Below are 20497 nucleotides of genomic sequence, written 5' to 3'. Positions count from 1 at the left end.
GATGACTGGTTCCAACTTACACCACCAAGCAAGTGCAAAATTCTTAGCAACCCTGTCACTGTTCACCACTTCTTTACTCCTCTTGGCACTATGACTGGGCTAGCCTAAGTCCTTGCTCCCCTCCATAACTCGATACAATGACCAGGACATAAGAACCAAAGATCCTTCCCCTCCCCCAACAAACAGGGCTGGGTTTTTTTATACCAATCGCAGTTTCCCTTCAAAGAGGGTCTCTGCCTACCATTACCTCACTGGCCGGGATAGCCCTCCTCTTGTTCTGGAAACTATGGTCTAATATTTTAGTAATGCCACTAGAGGTCTCTGTTAACCTCACAAAGCAGAACCTTAGAGACCTCTACATAATCTTGAATAATCCTTTTATAATAGTTGATATTTTGGAAAACTCAAATATTTCCTAACTTACTCAGCCTCCAGAATCCAAAAAGAATGAGAGTAAATCAACTCCACTGTCTTTCAACATAATACAATGAAAACATTTTGTCATTTTTGTATTCTTTTATGAAAAAAAAACAACAACCATACACTGTCAGCATGGTATTGCATTGCCCATGACCACATGGAATGGAAGGCAGGGAAAGATTTAACATAAGCAAGTAAACCAAACAGATCTAGTAGCTGAATAGCCTTGAACTGACCATTTAGTCTTTATTTATCTAGTTTCTAAATAACAGATGGAATTACTGCACAGTTCAGAGCTTCACAATGATCTACCAGTGATTAGCTGACAATAAATGAGCAGTGACTAATTGAATAGGCCAGTTGCAATTAACGTAAAAGAAATCTACAACTTCTTTTATGCATGCTGTATCTGTAAAGTATTTATAAATATGGATCGAGCCCAGAAAGTAACAATACATTAATACTATTCATCTCATAATAACAATCTTTATTAGAAAAATGTGCTTAAAAGAATCATACACCCTTACATGTAAAAGTGAACACTGAAAACATTTCTTACAAAACTACCATAAATGTCCTATTGTATAGACACCTTAAGTTCTTAGGGTGTCTTACATTCATTCACAGTATTGGCAACAAACACTTATCTGTTGAAAATATGAAGGCTTCATCCAGTTTGTCATATGTAAAACACTAATCGGTGCAGGGTCTTCCACACAACGTCTCAATCGAGGACAATCAAAGATAAATTTTAAGATGTCAGCTTTTAAATGCATGAAAAGAGCATGCAGTACTTATTGGCTTACTTGATCTGGATGCTGTTTGGATATACAACTGATTGGGCATACATCATTCATTTTTGGAGCTATAGTTCCTTTGGACCAATGGACAAGCAGAGGACCCTGATTCCTTTTATATATTTTATTTTTTCAACATTTCATATGTTGGAAAGTATAAAAAGTGAACTCTATGTGTAATGTAGTAACACATGGCTTTTCTCAATGAAAAGTTAAATCCATAGTAACGTGTAACATAGTAGATGGCAGAAAAAAAACCTGCACAGTCCATCCAGTCTGCCCAACAAGATAAACTCATATGTGCTACTTTTTGTGTATACCCTACTTTGATTTGTACCTGTCCTTTTCAGGGCACAGACCGTATAAATCTGCCCAGCAATATCCCCGCCTCCCAACCACCAGCCCCGCCTCCCACCACCGGCTCTGGCACAGACCGTATAAGTCTGCCCAGTAATATCCCCGCCTCCCAACCACCAGTCCCGCCTCCCACCACCGGCTCTGGCACAGACCGTATAAGTCTGCCCAGCACTATTCCCGCCTCCCGGGTCCAAGTCATTATTGCTCATATTTTTAAGCAGGAATAATTGTGGGCTTTGACACTTTGCTTTGGAAGGCACTGCACGTGTGACGAATTGGATGAAACCTTCATATTTTCATCAGATAAGTGTTTTGTAAGAAATATTTCAATGTCCAGTATCACATGTAAGGGTGTATGATTGTTTTAAGCACATTTTTCTAATAATTATTGTTATTATGAGATGAATAGTATTAATATATTGTTACAATTTGGGCTCGATCCATATTTATAAATACTTTTGCTTTAGGATGGGGTTTGTATTGTTTTAACTCCTGGATGCAATTTATCTAATATCTCTAAAGTACACATAGAAAACAGTAATACTGGCCCGCATACCCATCAATTAAAAACTACATAGCTGGAGCTTGATTTTTTAGATTATTTTAGCTTGTCTCATGCAATTCCCTTGCATTTCTAGGGATAGCCATGGTCAGGACAGTGTGACAAAAATGACTCACATGAAAAGAAATCTGATTGGTCCATGCATTCACATGAGATGTCATTCGTGGCACTGCATCCAATAGGAACCAAACAAATCTAGTGATTATGAGGTAATTCATGGCTTTTGTAAACGTGGCTGCCTCCAGCGGTTCAGAAGAATTGTGGGGCAAATGCTTGAAAAATATGAGTAATAATGACTTGGATTTATATTTTCATTGAGAAAACACATGTGTTACTACATTACACATAGATTTTACTTTTTATATTTTCCAACATATGAAATTTTGGAAAAATAAAATATATAAAAGGGATCAGGGCCCTCTGCCTGTCCACTGGTCCAAAGGCACTATAGCTCCAAAAAGGGATGAAATTTCATGAAACTCACAATGCTGGAATTTTTTTTTATCTCAGGTGAGTTTAAAAAACAGGCTCATCAGATGACCAACCATCAAAAAATCCCCATTGCTTTCTATGGGAAACATATTGAAAGCACTCCATTCTGAAAGCTTTCTCACTCTTCTAGAAGTTTATTCCAGAATAACATAAGAAAGAAACACAGGGAAAAAATGAAGCCACTCATCTACCCTTCCAAAGTTGCATATATTCATACACATGCCACACATTTGTACTCCATACCATAGAATCCAGCTCGGTGGGTGCTGCAGGTGCTTGAGTACCCCAATATTGAGCAAACACCTTTACTGTGTCCTGGGAGGGGTAATGTACATTGGGTCTGCCACCCCCAAGAATTTTGAAAAGTTGGCTCCTATGCTCCACACTTCCATCACACACAAGCATTGCCACACTCCTAAATCCCCATACCCACCATAAACATACACCCATGTACTTACATTTACAACCCACATATGATGCACATGAAGCTACCCCTCACACATGCTCTCCACACACACACAAACACACACACATACCCATACCCACCACTATAACCCTCACTTACCTGCCATCCAATTGCATACCCCCTACATATCTACCCACCTGTCCCACAAAAATCCACATACCTATTTACCCCAACAACCCCCTCCTCCTACAAACTCATGCCCCCACACTCCACTATATACAGACCTCCACAGACATACCACACACAAATCTCTACACATAAATCCACACACCTTCCATCTATATACCTTATCCTACACAAACTCACTCCCTACATACCTCCCAAACATGCCATCCTATATACAATATGTCACACCTCATATTCACAACCCCTAACACAACCCACACACACACAAATACCCCAAACCCCCCAAACACGCATGCTCATGTATCCTATACAAACATACCTTCATATCTATATGCCCTCCACATCTATACCACCCATATTTCCCCCACATTCCTATTCACATGCTTAGGCATACCCCACATACACATACCACACCCTATCCACAAACCCTCTCCATACAAAATCTTGTACCTATCCAAACCCACACCTGATTTACAAACACCCCATCCTACCTACACACACACACACACATATACACATCTATACCACATCAAATAAACACACATTTAATACACCCTCCAAACATACAACTCACAAACAGACACACATCATATGTTCATACCCCCAACATACATACCACACATATTTACCCATATATGCTCCTTACTCTCCCCATATACATCCACATCCATCCCTACCCCCACACTGATACCACACAGAGACACAAATATTTGTCCATACACATCCAATGCACTTTTATACCCACACACATTCCTAGAGCCCCCAAACATCACACATATACATTTCACCACACATGCCCCCTGCACAGCAAATATCCTAGTTGCACTGGACATGCACCCTCCCCCTCACAAATACAACATAACTCCTCCATACTCATGCACCTCTCCCATACATTCCCACCTCCACTTCTCAGGTATCCTGCACTAACACCCCCAAACACTCTATACCCATACCACATACCCCATAACCTTTACAATACCCATATATAATATACCTACATAGTCTACTCACTACACCCACAGAGCCAATGGAAATATGTTTATACTCCTACCCTTCCACTTGCCATACATATGTGCTCACCCACCATGCCCCTATCTATTAATATTTATTCCCAAAGCCATGTTTTAGTATGCTTCTTGGTATTGATATAGAATATGTTTGCCATACTGTACACAGAGAATGGCTTACTTTTACCAATATTTACAAAAGCCCAAATCAGGAAAGGAAAAAAGTAGAGACAGAAGTGTCACATTGGGAGTATACTGTAGAATGTGATCTATGGAGATGTCATTTCAGTCCTGGTGGCTCCCAAGGTTATAAATACTTCATTTGTTGGTAAAGTATTTATTAAGAACTGCTGAGAAATATTTACCTTCTCTGGACATTCTTCAAAGCTGATGTAATAAGCCATGCATTAGAACATTGTGCTGAGCTTCTCTGAAAAAAACATTTGCTCCTGATCCAATGAACTCCTGGCATGCAAATTACTATGGCATTAAAAAATATGCACTGACAAAAAAAATTGCATGTTGCCATAGTAACATGTTGCCAATTTCTGTATTGGCCAGAATTTTATTTTTCTTTCGCCCTTCCTGGCAGTGTGGGAACGATTACTGGCTCACACATTGAGAAGAGGATACAAAAAAAGACTCCCCCGGAGGCTATCTGTAAAAATTTGTAGTGAAATATATGCTTATATCTACCCATTGATATATTCAACATCAAACTCATAGGTTTCATATCTTCCAGAGATGATCCAGCCAGAGATTTGTATCACATTTCCTGTATAGAGAATAAAAAAGAAAAAAAACAAGTTGATTATTGTTTGGCAAATAATACAAATTGCACATTCTATCGCACAGCTCTGTCTTTCACATCCCATTGAGTCAAGCTCTGATTATTTCTACTTAAATACAAAGAGATCAATTTTCATGGAGAAATCAAGGGAATAATTTGAAACATTTAAGCTAGATGTTTCAAATTATTTGTATACTAGTAAATAGGGCCCATTTCTGAGAGAAATGAAACGGGCGCTAGCAAGGTGTTCCTCAGAGTATGCATGTTTGAGAGAGTGTGTGTGATAGTGACTGTGTGAGAGAGAGAGAGTGAATGTGTGAGTGTGTGTGTGACAGAGAGTGAGTGAGTCTGGGCGCGAGTGTGTGAGAGAGTGTGTGTGTGAGACTGTGTTTCACACAGATACACTGTGTGAGAGCGAGAGAGAGACATTGAGTGTGAGAGACAGAGAGAGAGAGAGAGAGAGAGAGTGTGTGTGTGTGTGTGTGTGTGTGTGTGTGTGTGTGTGTGACAGAGATACCTTCCTCTCCCTCTGTGGTGTCAGCAGCCCCTGCAGTGGTGTGAAGAGCAAATATGGTTTGCAGGGCAGTTGGGAAAACAAAAGTGAAATGTGGTCAGCCTGTAAATCCCAGCATGGTAAAAGCGCAAGTTTTGAACCTGGTGACTCTGCAGCTGTTGATGCCTGTGCAAGGGGCTACTTTGGCATTCATCTTCCTTATGCAGCTGTTAGAGGGGGTAGAGTTGCATCGTTTTTGTGCTGTACTGTGTAAATCAGGTGTTGTAGCGTCAAGGCTCTTTGGATCAGTAAAGCCCTGCAGCCTCGGTTAGCTTCCTGGTGTAGCCACTTTGATATTGCTTTACACAATATTTTGTGCAGTGGCTGTGCTGTGGCAGCACTCCCAGCACTTTCCCGTTCCATTTGTATGCGGTGAGGGGGGGGGACCGTGACAGCTGGGTGCCTGGCAGTTGAGAAGCGATCCGTCGATCGCGTTTCCTGGAGTGCTCCGCCCTCGTCGTAATGACGTTGTGACGCGAGGGCAGACCAGCTCCGTGGATCGCGTTGCCTGCTTTCCTGGATGGCTCGGGCCTCGTGTCAGTGCTCCGCCATCGTCGATCGCGTTTGCTCATTTGCTAGAGTGCTCCGGCCTCGTCAATCGCGTTTCCTGGTTTGCTGGAGTGCTCCGCCCTCGTCGTCATCACGTTGTGACACGAGGGCGGGGCACACAGTAATGGGCAAAAAGTGGTCTCGACGCCTCAACTTCCGGTTGGAGGCTTCATTTAGAACGTTGGGGTTGCGAATTATGTCCGGAAGGGGCGTGGTCAAGGGCGGGTCTATGAGTGACAGTGAGTGGTGTATGAGTGAGAGTGAGTGTTGCTGACAGCCTAGCCTTCAGTGTTTCCCTCCCACAGAGTGAGCTTCAGAACGCTGCAGGTGAGAATTATTTATATAGATTTGGTGGTACTATGGTGCTTTTGATCTCCTTTGTGGTGTATTCTGACACTGAACTATTTTAATACCTCTATTTTTGTTTTGCATTGTTCTTGTATTTCTGAAAAAATCTAATAAAATATATTGAAAAAAAAGTGCCACTGGCATTTTGAACTTGCATAAACTAGCACTTAAATGTTTATCTTGCATAAACATCTAACTTCCTGATTTTACAAATCCCAGGATGTACAAGTCTAAAACTGAAAAATGTGCAAATGTAGAGATAACACCCCTTACATGGCACTATATAGCACTGTTACTATAGTATCATAATATGTGGTACTACAATACAGGATCTGACAAATTAGCCAATTAAATTATATACATAATTGATCCTATTCTATAGCCGAGGGCCCGATTGTGTGCTTAACTTTAGTGTTATTTACAGAATTTAAGGGATAGCATGTACTCTTTCTATTACCAGCCAATGACATTTTGTCGCAAATGACAGGAAATCCCTACTCTCTATATTAATTGGACGGACCCATACCTAAGCTTTTCCTTCCTCCATCTCAAACATCTCTCTTCCTATGTTTCTTACTTCTCAGATTTCCTCTCAGAGCTGATAGCAGACCTGGATGGCTCTAGACACCTCTTATCACTAATGTGCCTGTTTCAACCATCATCTATTAATAAAAATCATTTTACCTGGAACTCCAGATGGTGGGTCAACTTGATAAATCACTGGTGTTTGGTCAGAAGAAAACTAAAATGTGGCAAACAAAATGAAAGTTATATGAAGCTCCCTTCTCAGCTGAATTTCCACAGTGTAATTGTCATACCTTGATATTGAACACTGACAAGTCGGTCTTTTAAACATCCTTTTGCTCTGATCAGCCCAAAATCTATTAGGTTGCACTTTTATTACACCAGCAGAGAAAGCTGAAGTGTGCCTTATAGGGATAATGTTTTAAAGTCATCTTCTTAGTTTAATAGCTCTTCAGTTGGGTACATTTCTTTGAAAATTGCCCCACCTGCTCATCTAAAACTATGCACCGTATACAATTTGAGCTGGAGGGAAGATGGGAACATTCCCGGGGGTAGGAAAACTTATGTGTTGGGCAAACAGCATGTTTACAATTGATTTACAAAGCCGAACTAGCAATTCCCATGTGGTAAATGAGAGGAAGTCCATAGGACTTAAATGGGCTTCCTCTCATTTGTTGCACCGGGAATCAGTACCATGGTTTTGTTAAAGAGGCCCTATAAATGGTGCCTAAAAAAATCAGTGCCAAAAAAAATGCTTTAAGTGGTATTCTATAAGCTGCGTCTAAAGTTTGGAGTGGTTTGAAAATCTTCTAAAACAATCATAGACCCGGCCAGCAGGGAACACTGTGCCTGCCTGTTCCCTGCTGGTCAGGTTTGTGATTGTTTTCAGTCGGTTCTCTTGGGGAGTTAGATCACAGTCACGGTAGCACCCCCCCCCCCCCCCCCCCATGGCCCCGCTCAGCTACAGGAGCCAGGAGATTGTGCCATTTGACAACTAATCTAGGAACACATGTTGAATGACAAATTCCTAGACCCCTGATGCAGGCCGGTTAGGCCGAAACACAAGTTATGTCGGATCTCCCTCATTGTTTTAGAAGATTTTTAAATCAAGACATTTCTGAACACCATCTGTGAGACGAGAGGTTCCTTTCCTTTACTCTACTGTTACCTGTTTGGCGTTTTTCCTTCAGTGGAGCAACTTGCCTTCTGTTTGTGACTGTCTAAATTAAGGTACCGCCATTTGCACCAACTAAAATGTGGTGCAAATGCCCAAGCCTAAATTTCTTTGCAGAGCACCCATATTCTACCATTACATGCGTAACTCAAAACCAAGCCCTGATCTGGGATAATGCGACTTTATTTAAAAATGTCAGTGAACTTCCAAGTTTCCATAAGTGTGTATGTGGTTTATGTTGATGCAAGACAGACTGTTTACCTAGAAATCGGTCATCAAGTGCACTTTAAGGTATTATTTAGGAGTATACCAAGCACTACTCACACCTATATGCCTAGTGGCCCCCATGTTAACTCTAGGTCCCCCCAAAATGTCAGGTCTGGCTATGCCACTGATCTGAATACAAATGTATATCATGAAAGATAAAGACCATTATATCAACAGAGCAGAGATCTTGACTACTTTTTAATTCAAGGCCACTTTAGATCCAAATGAGCTGAAGGAGAGCCGCCAAATATCTTCCTATGCAGGGCCACAACACTGCTCACCAGCGTGTGACAATGACTTTCATCCTTTCCAGCCCGCCTTCAATTGTTTCATTGAGGGTATTCTCAAGGACATGGGTATTTACAAAAGCATTTTCTGCTTCTATTGATTATCAATAGAAATCAAACAAAATAAAACATGGAAAAGAAAATAAGATGATACCTTTTTTATTGGACATAACTTAATACATTTCTTGATTAGCTTTCGAAGGTTGCCCTTCTTCGTCAGATCGGAAATAAACTCCTCCCACCCCCACCCCCCAAAAAATGTGATGAAAAACATTACTTGCTAGCCTCAGATGTTATACTCAGGTCCAATAGAACAGCATGGAGGTCCCTGGTGTAGTCTAGTGGTGGGTGCAGTGCACTGCAAACAGTTGGACCCAGGCTTCTACCTCCTCCTACCTGTTACACTTCTGGAGGAAACCGTGAGCCCTCCAAAACTCACCAGAAACCCACTGTACTCACATATAGGTGCCCCTTCACCCGTAAGGGCTATGGTAGTGGTGTACAGTTGGAGGTAGTGGGATTTGGGGGGGTTTGGGGGGGCTCAGCAGACAAGGTAAGGGAGCAATGGTTAGATGTGTACCTGGGAGCATTTTATGAAGTCCACTGCAGTGCCCCCTAGGGTGCCCTATTGCTTTCCTGGGATGTCAGAGGGACCAGTGTACTAAAAATGCTTGCTCCTCCTACATCCCAATGGCTTGATTTTGTGTGTTTTGCACTTGGACTTCAAAAATGGACCAAAAAATAAAACGACCAAATCACAAAACCTTCTATTTTTAAAAACAAAAGATAGACATTGTTCTTTTTTTGAAAATGACCTTCTTTGCTATTCAGATTTTGGACGTTTTTTGCAAAACATTCTAAGTTGGCTTAGACGTCATATCGAAAATGCCCCAAGACAACAGAGATCATCGACAGAGTTAGTGAGTTTAAAATTTTGCAACAAGTAAAGCTTTCCCTTCTTTTCACTCTCTAGAATTCCTCATCTATTGGCTTTGGCTTCCTCTCCAAATAAAAGACTGCAGAAGTTAGAAATTTAATGAGCCTCAAAACCTAGCTCTCCCTCATGCTGAGTATTGCACAGACGTGAAGTCAGTAGGCAAAACAGCAAAAAGGAAAAAGATTAGAGTGATAAGCAGTGACTGCCAGCTGATACGCAAACCCTCCATGAGCCATTTTAACATGCTACTGCCTGCAGCAGGTTGAAGTCTACTGGAGAGAAGAAATTAATCTTTAATACGGCTCACAGGTTCCAATCCCCATAACAAAGAGATACTGTGTTTTATTTAGCTTGGGAATGTATCTCATTAACCAAGTCCCCTGGTGATTTTTCATTAGCTCTCTGAGCAGTTTGAACTGCCAAAAACTTTGTTTACTTTTAATGTACAGTTTAGTAAAACATTGACCTTTTGCTCATTCTTTGTGTAGTGCTTAAAGAGCAGCTACCGATGGAAGTTTGCTTAAAACCTGTTAGTGATCTATTCAGTGGAAACTAAGCAGTCATGACAATTTTTGAGAAACCTGGTATAAGAAATATGCAGGACTCTGCTACTGTAAGAGATTAACTATAAACACACAGAGGCCCTGCACTAAATCTCATTTATTTATTTATTTATTTATGACATTTTTATCCCACATTAGCCCGAGAGTGACTCAGGTTCAATGTGGTTTAAATAACAATTAAATGATTGATACATATTAACAATTACATAAACAGATAATTCAGTACAAAACATAATGCTGTAACATTGGCTTTGTAAAACAAATATAACTAACTTGGATGCAACTGTTCTTAAGGGTAGATGGATAGAGAAGAAGATTAAATCATAATTAGGTTTTTATAAACAAAGAAGTGAAGATGAATAAATATGAGTACAATTGGGGCTAGATAGAATTAGGGAGGCAAGAAGAAGTGAAATTAATTGCATCAATGGATAATGTTCAAATAGAATTCTTTGTTTTCTGAAAGGCTAAATTGAAAAAATGAGTTTTCAGTAGGTTTCTGAAGGACAGTTAATCATCTGTGCATTTAATTGTTTTTGGTAGAGGATTCCAAATTTTAGTACCTTGATATGAGAAACTGGCATTGCGAATTGTTTTATAGATTACATTCCTACAAATAGAGAAATGCAGAACGAGATATGCTGAATAAGCCATTTAACCAAACTAATGTAATGAGTTTACTGTGTTGGGCAGATTGGATGGACCGTATTGGTCTTTATCTGCTGACATATTCCATGTTACTATCCAACTTATAATCGAAAGTGATCGCCGGCCATCTTCCGACACAAATCGGGAGATGGCCGGCGATTTCTTAAAAGCGGCAAAATCGGTATAATCGAAAGCGGCATTTTTGACAGCATCACCGCTTTCCCGTCGCTTCACGGGCAAAAGTTCAAGGGGGCTTGTCGGTAGATTAGCGAAGGCGGGACATGGGCGGGCATGGGCGTGGCTACCAGATGGCCGGCTTTCGCCAATAATGGAAAAAGAAAGCGGCGTTAAGCAGTATTTCGCCGGCTTTACTTGGTCCTTTTATTTTCATGACCAAGCCTCAAAAAGGTGCCCCAACTGACCAGATGACCACTGGAGGGAAGGGGGTATGACCTCCCCATACTCCCCCAGTGGTCACCAATCCCCTTCCAAACTAAAAAAATAAAACTAAAAACCTTTTTTGCCAGACTGTATGCCAGCCTCAAATGCCATACCCACCTCCATGACAGCAGAATGTGTTGTATCCTCCGACAGCCTTTCCCTGGTTGCGATGTGGCTCTCGGGTGAGTGTGACACCTTTTCTGTTAGGTGCCCTGCAGAGTCACATTAGCAATGCATTGTGGTGGGTGTAGGGTACTGGGCTCTACTCCCATGGTGCTTTTCCCCCCCTGCTAACTGAGTCAGAGTGTGCCCTGTTTTGTTTCCTGTTGTAGTCCATGCGGTAGTGGCCATTTTTGTAAGCCAGTTTTAGTTCCCTTTCCTGTGTTACCCACGTTAGGGAACGTAGTTCTTACCTTGGATGGTGCTGAAAGAGGGCATTGTACACCATTGTGCCAGCTCTGACCTACTGCTAATCTTAGTACCAGGGGACTCTTTGCCAGTGGGGCACAACCTCTGATCTGCAGTTAACTGTTGGTAAACGTGCTTATTTCAAGAAAGGACTTTTTCAGAGAGATTAGTCTTCAGGTCTGAACTGGTGCCAAAGTTATACAGCAGCAATAAGTTCTAGAGGCTGTATGCAGGTCCCTGGAGCAATTTTAGTGGGTGCAGTACATTTGTGGGTAGTGGGGTTGGGGGGGGGTTGGGGGGCTCAGCTCCCAAAGTAAGGGAGCTATGCACGTGGGAGCTTTTCTGAAGTCCACTGCAGTGACCCCTAGGGTGGCTGGTTGGTGTCCTGGCATGTCAGGGGGGCCAGTGCACTAAAAATGCTGGCTCCTCCCACGGCCAAATGCCTTGAATTTGGCCGGGGTTTGAGATGGCCGACATAACTTTCCATTATCGCTGAAACACAAACCCGGCCATCTCAAACCCGGCGAACTCCACGGCATTTGGCCGGGCTAAATCGTATTATCAGAAAAAAAAGATGGCCGGCCATCTTTTTTGATAATATGGTTCCGGCCAGCTGTAGCGCCGCCGCCAACATAGATCGCCGGCGATCTATTTGGCCAGCGACGGTCGATTATGCCCCTCCATGTTAAGTAAAATTGGTCTGTCTGATAACTGCCTGCCTTAGGGGGCTCATTTTACCAAGCTGCAGTAAATGCTAGCATGTGCATACTGTATCTTAAAAGGGCTTACCATGAGATCACGTGATGTGTTGAGAGGAGCGGAAGCAGAGAAGCTCCTCTCTTAGGCCGAACCCTCCCCCGCATCGCTTATAAGTGCCGATTTGACCCCTAGTACCGAACGAGTGCGATAAGAAGGATCCGCGAGTGCATGGACCAATTTGTTACAAGATTGGAGCCTAAAATGCCACCGAAAACAGGGAAGAAAGAGGCGGACAAGCCCCGCATCTCAGATCCCAAGATGGCGGCGGGCGCTTTGCCGGATGGGCAGGCGGTGATGTTTTCCCCTCCGCAATTACAACAACTGGCGGAGGCTGTGAAGCTGGCCCTGCAACCAGATCTGCAGCAGCTTTCAGGTCAGCTAGCGGCAGTGGAGAGCCTTTTGGCGGACACAACGAGGCGCACAGGGGAATTAGAGCAGCGAGTGTCAGCCGCCGAAGACGAACAGACCGGAAGGGCAGCAGAGCTCGAAGACTTGAAACGGACAGTGAGGAAGCAATCACAGATGCTGGATGACCTCGAGAATCGATCAAGAAGAGACAATCTCCGTATAATTGGCGTTCCAGAAACAGTACCGGATCGCTTATTATCCAGTAGACTAGAAAAATGGCTGCAGACGGAATTTGCGCTGACGGACAGTATTGGAGCAGTATGCCTGGAGAGAGCCCATAGAGTCGGTAGGAGGAACAACACTGACCTGCGGCCTAGAGTGGTCATGGTGAAAGCTCATAACTTTGTTCATAAAGTGGAAATCTTGAGAGGAGCGAGAATGAAACGAGACTCGCTGACTTTTGAAGGAACGCCCGTTAAGATTTTCCAGGACTACTCCTTGGCCTTACAAGAGAGACGACGGGCCTATGGGAAAGTGTGCCAAAAACTAGCAGACTCCAGCCAAAAATTCATGCTAACATACCCGGCCACTCTGCGGATCAATCAACAGGGTAAATGGCATGCCTTTAATTCTCCAAAAGAAGCACAAGACTGGATGGCTGAGAACTTAAACCTTATTATGGATTCCAATAGCTATCAGAGCAAGCCCAAGTGAGGAGGAAGGAGGAAAAATAGAAAAGAAACTGGGGCCTGAGAGTTTGCCATTTTTCAATGAAGGTATGGGGGAATCAAAATATTGTAGAAGGGGGAGGGGGAGACCTCGCGTCATTGATCCCACTGTTCTGCTGATAGACATCTGAGGGGGATAGAATGGAGACTGGAGGGGAAATGAAGGGATTGGGAGGGGGGGAGAGGGATAGGGAAAGGGAAAGATTTGATAATCAGAAGGGAAAGCAGATTAGAAGAATAAGGGAATCACTCCTGGTGTCCAGAGTAGGTCATGAAGATGAGATGAGCCCCTTGTTGCAAGGGGGGATCTGGGAAGGAATAGGCAATTATACACCCTTGGGCGAGGCTGGGCGCCCGAGGAGATCACAGATAAGAAGCGCTAGAGTGCACACAACAGCAAGAAAATCTTAATATTAGGTCTATAAGGTTCGCCTCCTGGAATGTAGGAGGTGTCTCCACCCCGATCAAGCGAACAAAAATTTTAGCAAGCCTTAGGCGACACAAGGTCGATATAGGTTGCATACAAGAGACCAGGCTCACGCCCGAGGAACACGATAAATTAAAGAGGCAGTGGGTAGGAGAGGTCCATGCTGTGTCGTCAGGGGATCGAAAAGCTGGAGTGGCAGTGTTGATTCGTAGGGGGCTAGCCACAAAGTCGGAGGTGGTAGAAGCGGATCCAAATGGGCGTTACATTTTGATAAGGCTATGGGTACATCAAAGAGAATTGCTAGTATTGGGGGTGTATGGACCTAACACATTTGATCCAAAGTTTTACCCAAATTTGGTGCGGGTGTGCCTCTTACACGGGTCAGCTCACCTTTTAGTGCTGGGAGATTTTAATTTGGTTATGGATCCTGGTGAGGATTGTTCAAACCCAGGGGCAACTTCGAGAAGGGGACCCAAAGCGCACGCCCTTTCTTACTTTCAAAGAGCCCTTAACCTCATAGACACATGGCGATGTTTGCACCCAGGGGAACGCGATTACACCCATTTGTCACGGGCTCATGGAACATATTCTAGACTAGATTATATCTTTATTACCCAACCGGCCTTCCCCTGGGTCCTGGCTTCCACGATTGGACCAGAGGAGATCACAGACCATTCGTTAGTCTGGATTGACATGGAGATGCCAAATTTTTACCAACAGGCCCGTAATTGGCGGTTCCCAGGCTATCTTTCACAAAATAAAGAATTCCGAGAATTTCTCAGACAAAAGTGGGAAGATTACCTTCAAAATAATAGAGAGCACATAGGACAACCTGAATTGTTATGGAGCGCTGCTAAGGCTGTTATAAGAGGTGAGATAATCGCTTATGTACACGCCAAAAATAAAAAACAGACAATCGCCATAGTAAGACTAGAACAAGATCTAAGAAAAGCAAAGGCCCAACATATTAGACAACCATCCGCAGAGACAAGAGAGCAGTTGAAAGCCATTCAAGTAACGCTTAACGCCTTAGTACACGAGAGAGGGCAAAAATACCTAGCTTCCCAACAATATAAATTCCGTAGATATGGAAACAGATCAGGGAAAATGTTGGCACAATTATTCACGGCATGGGGCCCTCGCCGTCCAATATTGACACTTAAGGACGAGCGGGGACAAATCCAAAATAAGAGTGAAGAAATAGCCCAGATCCTCACCAGGTTCTTTGCTTCCTTATATACAGCAGGTAGAGATCCAGATGAAGAGCAGATTAAAAAATTCCTGGACGAGGTAGAGATGCCAAAATTGACTGAGGGGGAACAGGAGGAATTGGAAGCACCCTTAGAGGCCAAAGAAATACAGGAGGTAATAAAAACACTGCCCATGGGATCCGCACCTGGACCAGACGGGTTTCCTGCAGAATTTTATAGAGCACTCCCCACCTCATTTATCCCGGTGATAAGTGCGTATTATGAACAGGCGATTGATAACGGCCGCCTACCAAAACATGAAAACACAGCATCCATTACACTGATTCAAAAACCCGGGAAACCAGCTGATCAGGCAGATTCTTACAGACCCATTTCCCTGATCAACGTAGACCTAAAGATGTTAGCGAAGATCCTCTCCAACCGACTAGCCAAGATACTACCAAGGGTAATAGGAGAGGAGCAAGTGGGGTTTGTTCGGTCCAGGCAGGCAGCTAGGAATGTTCGCAGACTTCTATTGGCTATGTCCACAGCTCAAATATCGGAAACACCAGCCTCTTTATATGCCTTGGACGCCGAGAAGGCATTTGATCAGGTGGGGTGGAGATATCTGTTCGCAGTCCTGCGATATATGGGAGTCGGGGGTTGGTTTTATAACGCAATAGCCACACTGTATACGGAGCCGAAAGCTTTAGTGTTAGTGAATGGAGTGAGCGCGCAGCTTTTTGAAATTGCCAGAGGCACTAGGCAGGGTTGCCCTATGTCCCCGGCCCTGTTCATATTATCCCTAGAACCCTTACTGAGGGCCTTAAAGAAAACAGACAGCATTCCTGGGGTTGGGGTGGGGAGCACAGTCATCAAGACACTAGCATTTGCGGACGACTTGCTGATTGCAACCACACGTCCAATAGACTCCCAAAAACATATGTTGCAGCTCATACAGGAATTTGGCGAACTCTCAGGATTCACCCTAAACATTAAGAAGTCCCTGGTCATGGAGGTCTACCCTGATAGGGCGCAGCCGGGAGTGGACGGACCTCTAACAAGGGCAGATGACAAGATAAGATACCTGGGCACCATCATTCCGAAGAACTTAGTGCGACTATATCAGGAAAATGTGGAACCATTGTTTGAGATAACCCGCACCAGATTGCGGCTCTGGGAGAACCTTCCATTATCTTTAATGGGCCGAATAGCAGCTTATAACATGCTGATTGCACCCAAATGGATGTACGCGTTTCAGACCCTACCACTTTTTCTCAAACAGTCAGATGAAAAACGTCTAAATAAACTTATACAAAGATTCCTGTGGAGAGGGCGCAAAGCCAGACTTTCAGTTGCAATATTGCAAATTCCACGAGAATTTGGTGGCCTGGGTCTACTAAGTATAAGATGCCTCACTGTAGCCAGTGGCATGCGCCATATCTCGGATTGGTATAGAGCAACCTCAGAATTTTCGGACACTCCGTTGGAGACGACCCTAACACAAGGAATACACTTCAGCTACCTGTTGCACGTGGGAGGAGGACCCGTTCCCCGGGTCTTGCAACAATCACATATATTACCAGTGGCGAGAGCAGTGTGGAGATGGGTGTGCAGATATCACCACTTCAAAAGTAGGGTCAGCCCTTTTCTGGCTATTTGTGATAATCCGGCATTTCCGCCAGGCACTATTCATGGAGCCTTTCGCAGGTGGAAGGGTAAAGGCTTAGTGTACCTATATCAAGCTTTAACTGCAGACGGGCAACCGAGGTCATTTGAAGACTTGCAGGCACAATTTTCCCTCCAATCGATGGATCGTTTCCACTACTGGCAACTGAGACATTACATCAAAAGTCTGCCATGGGAATGTCTTACGGAGGACGTGCAGGAGGAATTATCGTCAGCCTATTCCCTACAATCCCAGGAAAGAGTATCCCTGACAATGCACCATCGACACCTCAGAGATATGGTGGTGGAGCCTGATTATGAGACTTTATCAAAAAAATGGAACAAAGAATTGGACACAAACCTGACATCAAGAGCCATACAGGAATTTATATATAAGATACACAATTCATCCAAGATGGTCACTTACAGTGAAATGGAATACAGAATAGTAATGAGAACACACATCCCCCCAAGACGGGCGTTCCATATGGGAATCTCCCCAGATGGCGCTTGCCCCAAATGTGGAGCAGAGGGAGCGACACTCGGACACATGTTTTGGGTATGCCCTGATGTCCAAAGATTCTGGAACTCCCTCATACAATCGACATCAAAGATGTGGGGGGCAACCTGGAAGAGTGGACCCCAGACTTTGTTTGGGCGACAGAGATTGGTGTGTCCTGTCCCTAGGGGCTTCAAGAGTTTTACTCATAGGGCCACACTGGTAGGGAAAAAACTGATCCTCACTGAATGGATTACAAATAAAGAGCCAACATTACAGCAGTGGCGTTGCCTGATGATAGAATATATGAGATTTGAAAAGAAAATGGCAGACGGTGCAGGAGACCGGAAATTTACGGAGAAAGACTTCCATAGAATCTGGACACCATTCTGGCAGACTATTCCCTCAAAGGGCAGAGGACGCATCCTGAATATGTAAACTAGATGTTTGGACATGAGAGAAGAATTCCCTGAGAGTTTTCCCTGGGCGGGGGTGGGTAGGGAGGGAGATAGAAGAGGGAGGGGGGGAGGGATAGGGAGGGGGGATTTCTAGATTAGCAGAAAGGACAGCAACCTGCCAAGATGTATGTAACTTATGGCAAGATTAGGAATGGACTATAGTAATGTTAATAATGTTTTCATCTAGCTAATTTTCTCGTGTTCTAGGTAGTGGTAGGTGAGTTTCTCAACTAGATTAAGACGTTTAGGGGCAATGTATTATTGTTCTGACTATTGAAACCTAATAAACAAATTGAAAAATAAATAAAAGGGCTTACCATGGGGTGCACTTAGACATCCTGCAGTGAGTTCTGGATTAGCATGCACATAGTACGCAGTAAAAATTTATTTTTATTTTTACCGTGGAGGGGACACGTGTGCAGTTCACAACTACACTGCCGCCCATTTATCTGATTAACGGGTGAGTCTTTTTCCACCTACAAAATAGGTGGCCTTAAGGGGCTTACATTCTGATCTTTTTAATGGCCATGCCCTAATGGCAACATTAGAGCATGGCTATTATTATGGAATGTTAAAAATTGGCCATTTTATAGCTGCACTAAAAGCAGCCTTAGTGCGTGGGAAAGATCCATGTAAAGGTGCGCTAAAGCCACTATTTAACGCTGCTTTGTAAAAGGGCTCCTTGGTGTGGCTTACATTAAATGTGGGTTTACATCATACATACTTTTAGATTGCACTGATGATTACCGCCTTGTTAATGCGTGAGCCCTTAACGCTAAGTCAGTGGGTGCCTACACCAGCGCAGGCCATTTTTCGACACGCCTTACTAAAAGGACCCCATGGTGAGCAAAAGAGGAGCACATAAGGGTGGTATACAACAGAACATCTGGTAGGAACCCATTCTGTAAAGGAAAGTAGGCACTAGTACTTTACAATCGCTAAAGTACATTGGTGCCAAACCCACCACTGCTGTAGTAAATCAAAATCTCCAAATATGACTTGATGCCAACAACACCACCGCAGTAGATTGACTACAGCAAATAGTGCTTTTTTTTTTGGTTTGCACATAGCCATTTTTTAATCAGAAGCACTAGAAGTAACCCTGCATTCTCTGAGAGAATTGTATATGACACCTGAAGCAGGTGGGTATACCTGCCGAAATACGGCACTTTGTCAGGTACCCTGTTGGTGCACCTATGGTTATAACTGGGTATATATAGAGCTGGTGTACTGTGGATGCCTAAATGCTAACGATATACATGTAGTTTATAGTAATCTATAATGTACATGTGTGTGAGTCACCCCCACGCCGTGCCCAGGCTCCACCCATGTGTATATCCCCGTTTTAAATATATACTATGCAAGATACATGTATATTTACAGAATAGTGCTGATGTGGGAATTTGGGATGTACTTGTGAATGTGCACACATCTGCACATATAGGCTATTATTCTGAACATTTATGCACATAATGCACCCATAACCTATTTTATTGAATTGCCCCCATGTTGATTTTATTTTCAAAACAACCAGGAGCATAGTAACCATTGATCGAGCCCAGCAAAATGCCCAGGGCTGCCCAAAGATAGGGGCTGCTGAGGTTGCACCTCCTTCCTCCTCCCCCAGCATCTGACATTGCACCACCACACGCAGCAGAGAGAGCACTGAAACTTGCCTCTCTGGTGGGTTGAGCCTCTCCTGTGCGTATCCTGCCCACAGAAAGTTGCATCAGAGAGGTGGGACATGCACAGGAAAGGCCCTGCTGGCCAGGAAGGCAGGTTTCAGTGCTCTCTCTGCCATGTGTGGAGGGATAGAGGTGGGGGAGGGGGAGCTGAAGCAATGCCATACCCATGATGCCATGAGAGGGAGAGGAGGGGGATAGGAAAGGAAATATGCCGGACCTAGGCATGGGAGAGGGGCAAGGATGGAGAGATGCTAAAGTGACCAATGGGGGTGGAGAAGAGAGAGACTTGTAGCAAAATGGAGAGGGGAGAGATGATGGACCAGGGCTGGGGGAGAGGATGGAATAGAGAAACAGGGACCTGGAACAAAGGAGAGGGGGAGAGAGGGGGCAAAGGCTGGACTGCATTGAGCCAGTGGAGGGGGGAGGGAGCAGAAGATAGAGACAGGACCAGGGGAGAGAGGGGAACAGATGCTGGACCAACAAAGAGAGGGGGAAAGAGATGTCAGACCATGGAGGGTCATGGAGTGGAGGATGAAGGAATGCTGGTCATGGGGAGGGACAGGGACACAGAAGAAGTGCTGGTCCTAGAGGGAACATAGGAATGTAAAATTGGTCCGAAGATGTAAATGTGGAAAAGCAATTAAAATTGGATAAATTATCAAAGCTAAGTATTATAATGCCTGAAGCTTTTAAACGCTTTTAAGCACTTCAAGCACTACAAAAATATAAATATAAACAACAATGGTTTATTGGGAGACCAATGATAAAAAAAAGTGGCAGTGAATCGTTGGTTTACTCACTTTAAACTAACTACTTCAGAAGGTTCCCAAACGAGCTTAATGTTAAATATTTGATTGCAGTGGGTAGTGGCATTGGAAGTTGATTTATGCAGTGAAATAGTGGAGACAATATAAAGAGACTTTTCATACTGGGTAATTTGGGACATTGGATTTATAACCTGAAAATAAGAAGTAACACCCATTTAAACAGAAAAACATGAAATTTCATGGGGGTTTTT

The 20497-nt window shown here is 43.6% G+C and overlaps 1 protein-coding gene across 1 annotated transcript in view; it reads right to left on the bottom strand.

Annotated features, from left to right (window-relative positions):
• The window catches only part of PKHD1 (PKHD1 ciliary IPT domain containing fibrocystin/polyductin), a 980909-nt gene that overhangs the window by 912848 nt on the left and 47564 nt on the right, over positions 1–20497 (bottom strand). The window contains exons 6-7 of the mRNA XM_030198735.1: positions 7152–7209; positions 4924–5002 (exon numbers count right to left, since the gene is read on the bottom strand). Coding sequence (XP_030054595.1) covers positions 4924–5002; positions 7152–7209 — 137 coding nt within the window. The remainder of the gene's footprint in view (positions 1–4923; positions 5003–7151; positions 7210–20497) is intronic.

The sequence above is a fragment of the Microcaecilia unicolor genome, chromosome 3, assembly GCF_901765095.1.
Source record: "Microcaecilia unicolor chromosome 3, aMicUni1.1, whole genome shotgun sequence".
NCBI lineage: Eukaryota > Metazoa > Chordata > Amphibia > Gymnophiona > Siphonopidae > Microcaecilia > Microcaecilia unicolor.
Note: the sequence above shows the minus strand (reverse complement) of the source record. Positions and strands in the feature narration are given on the sequence as shown.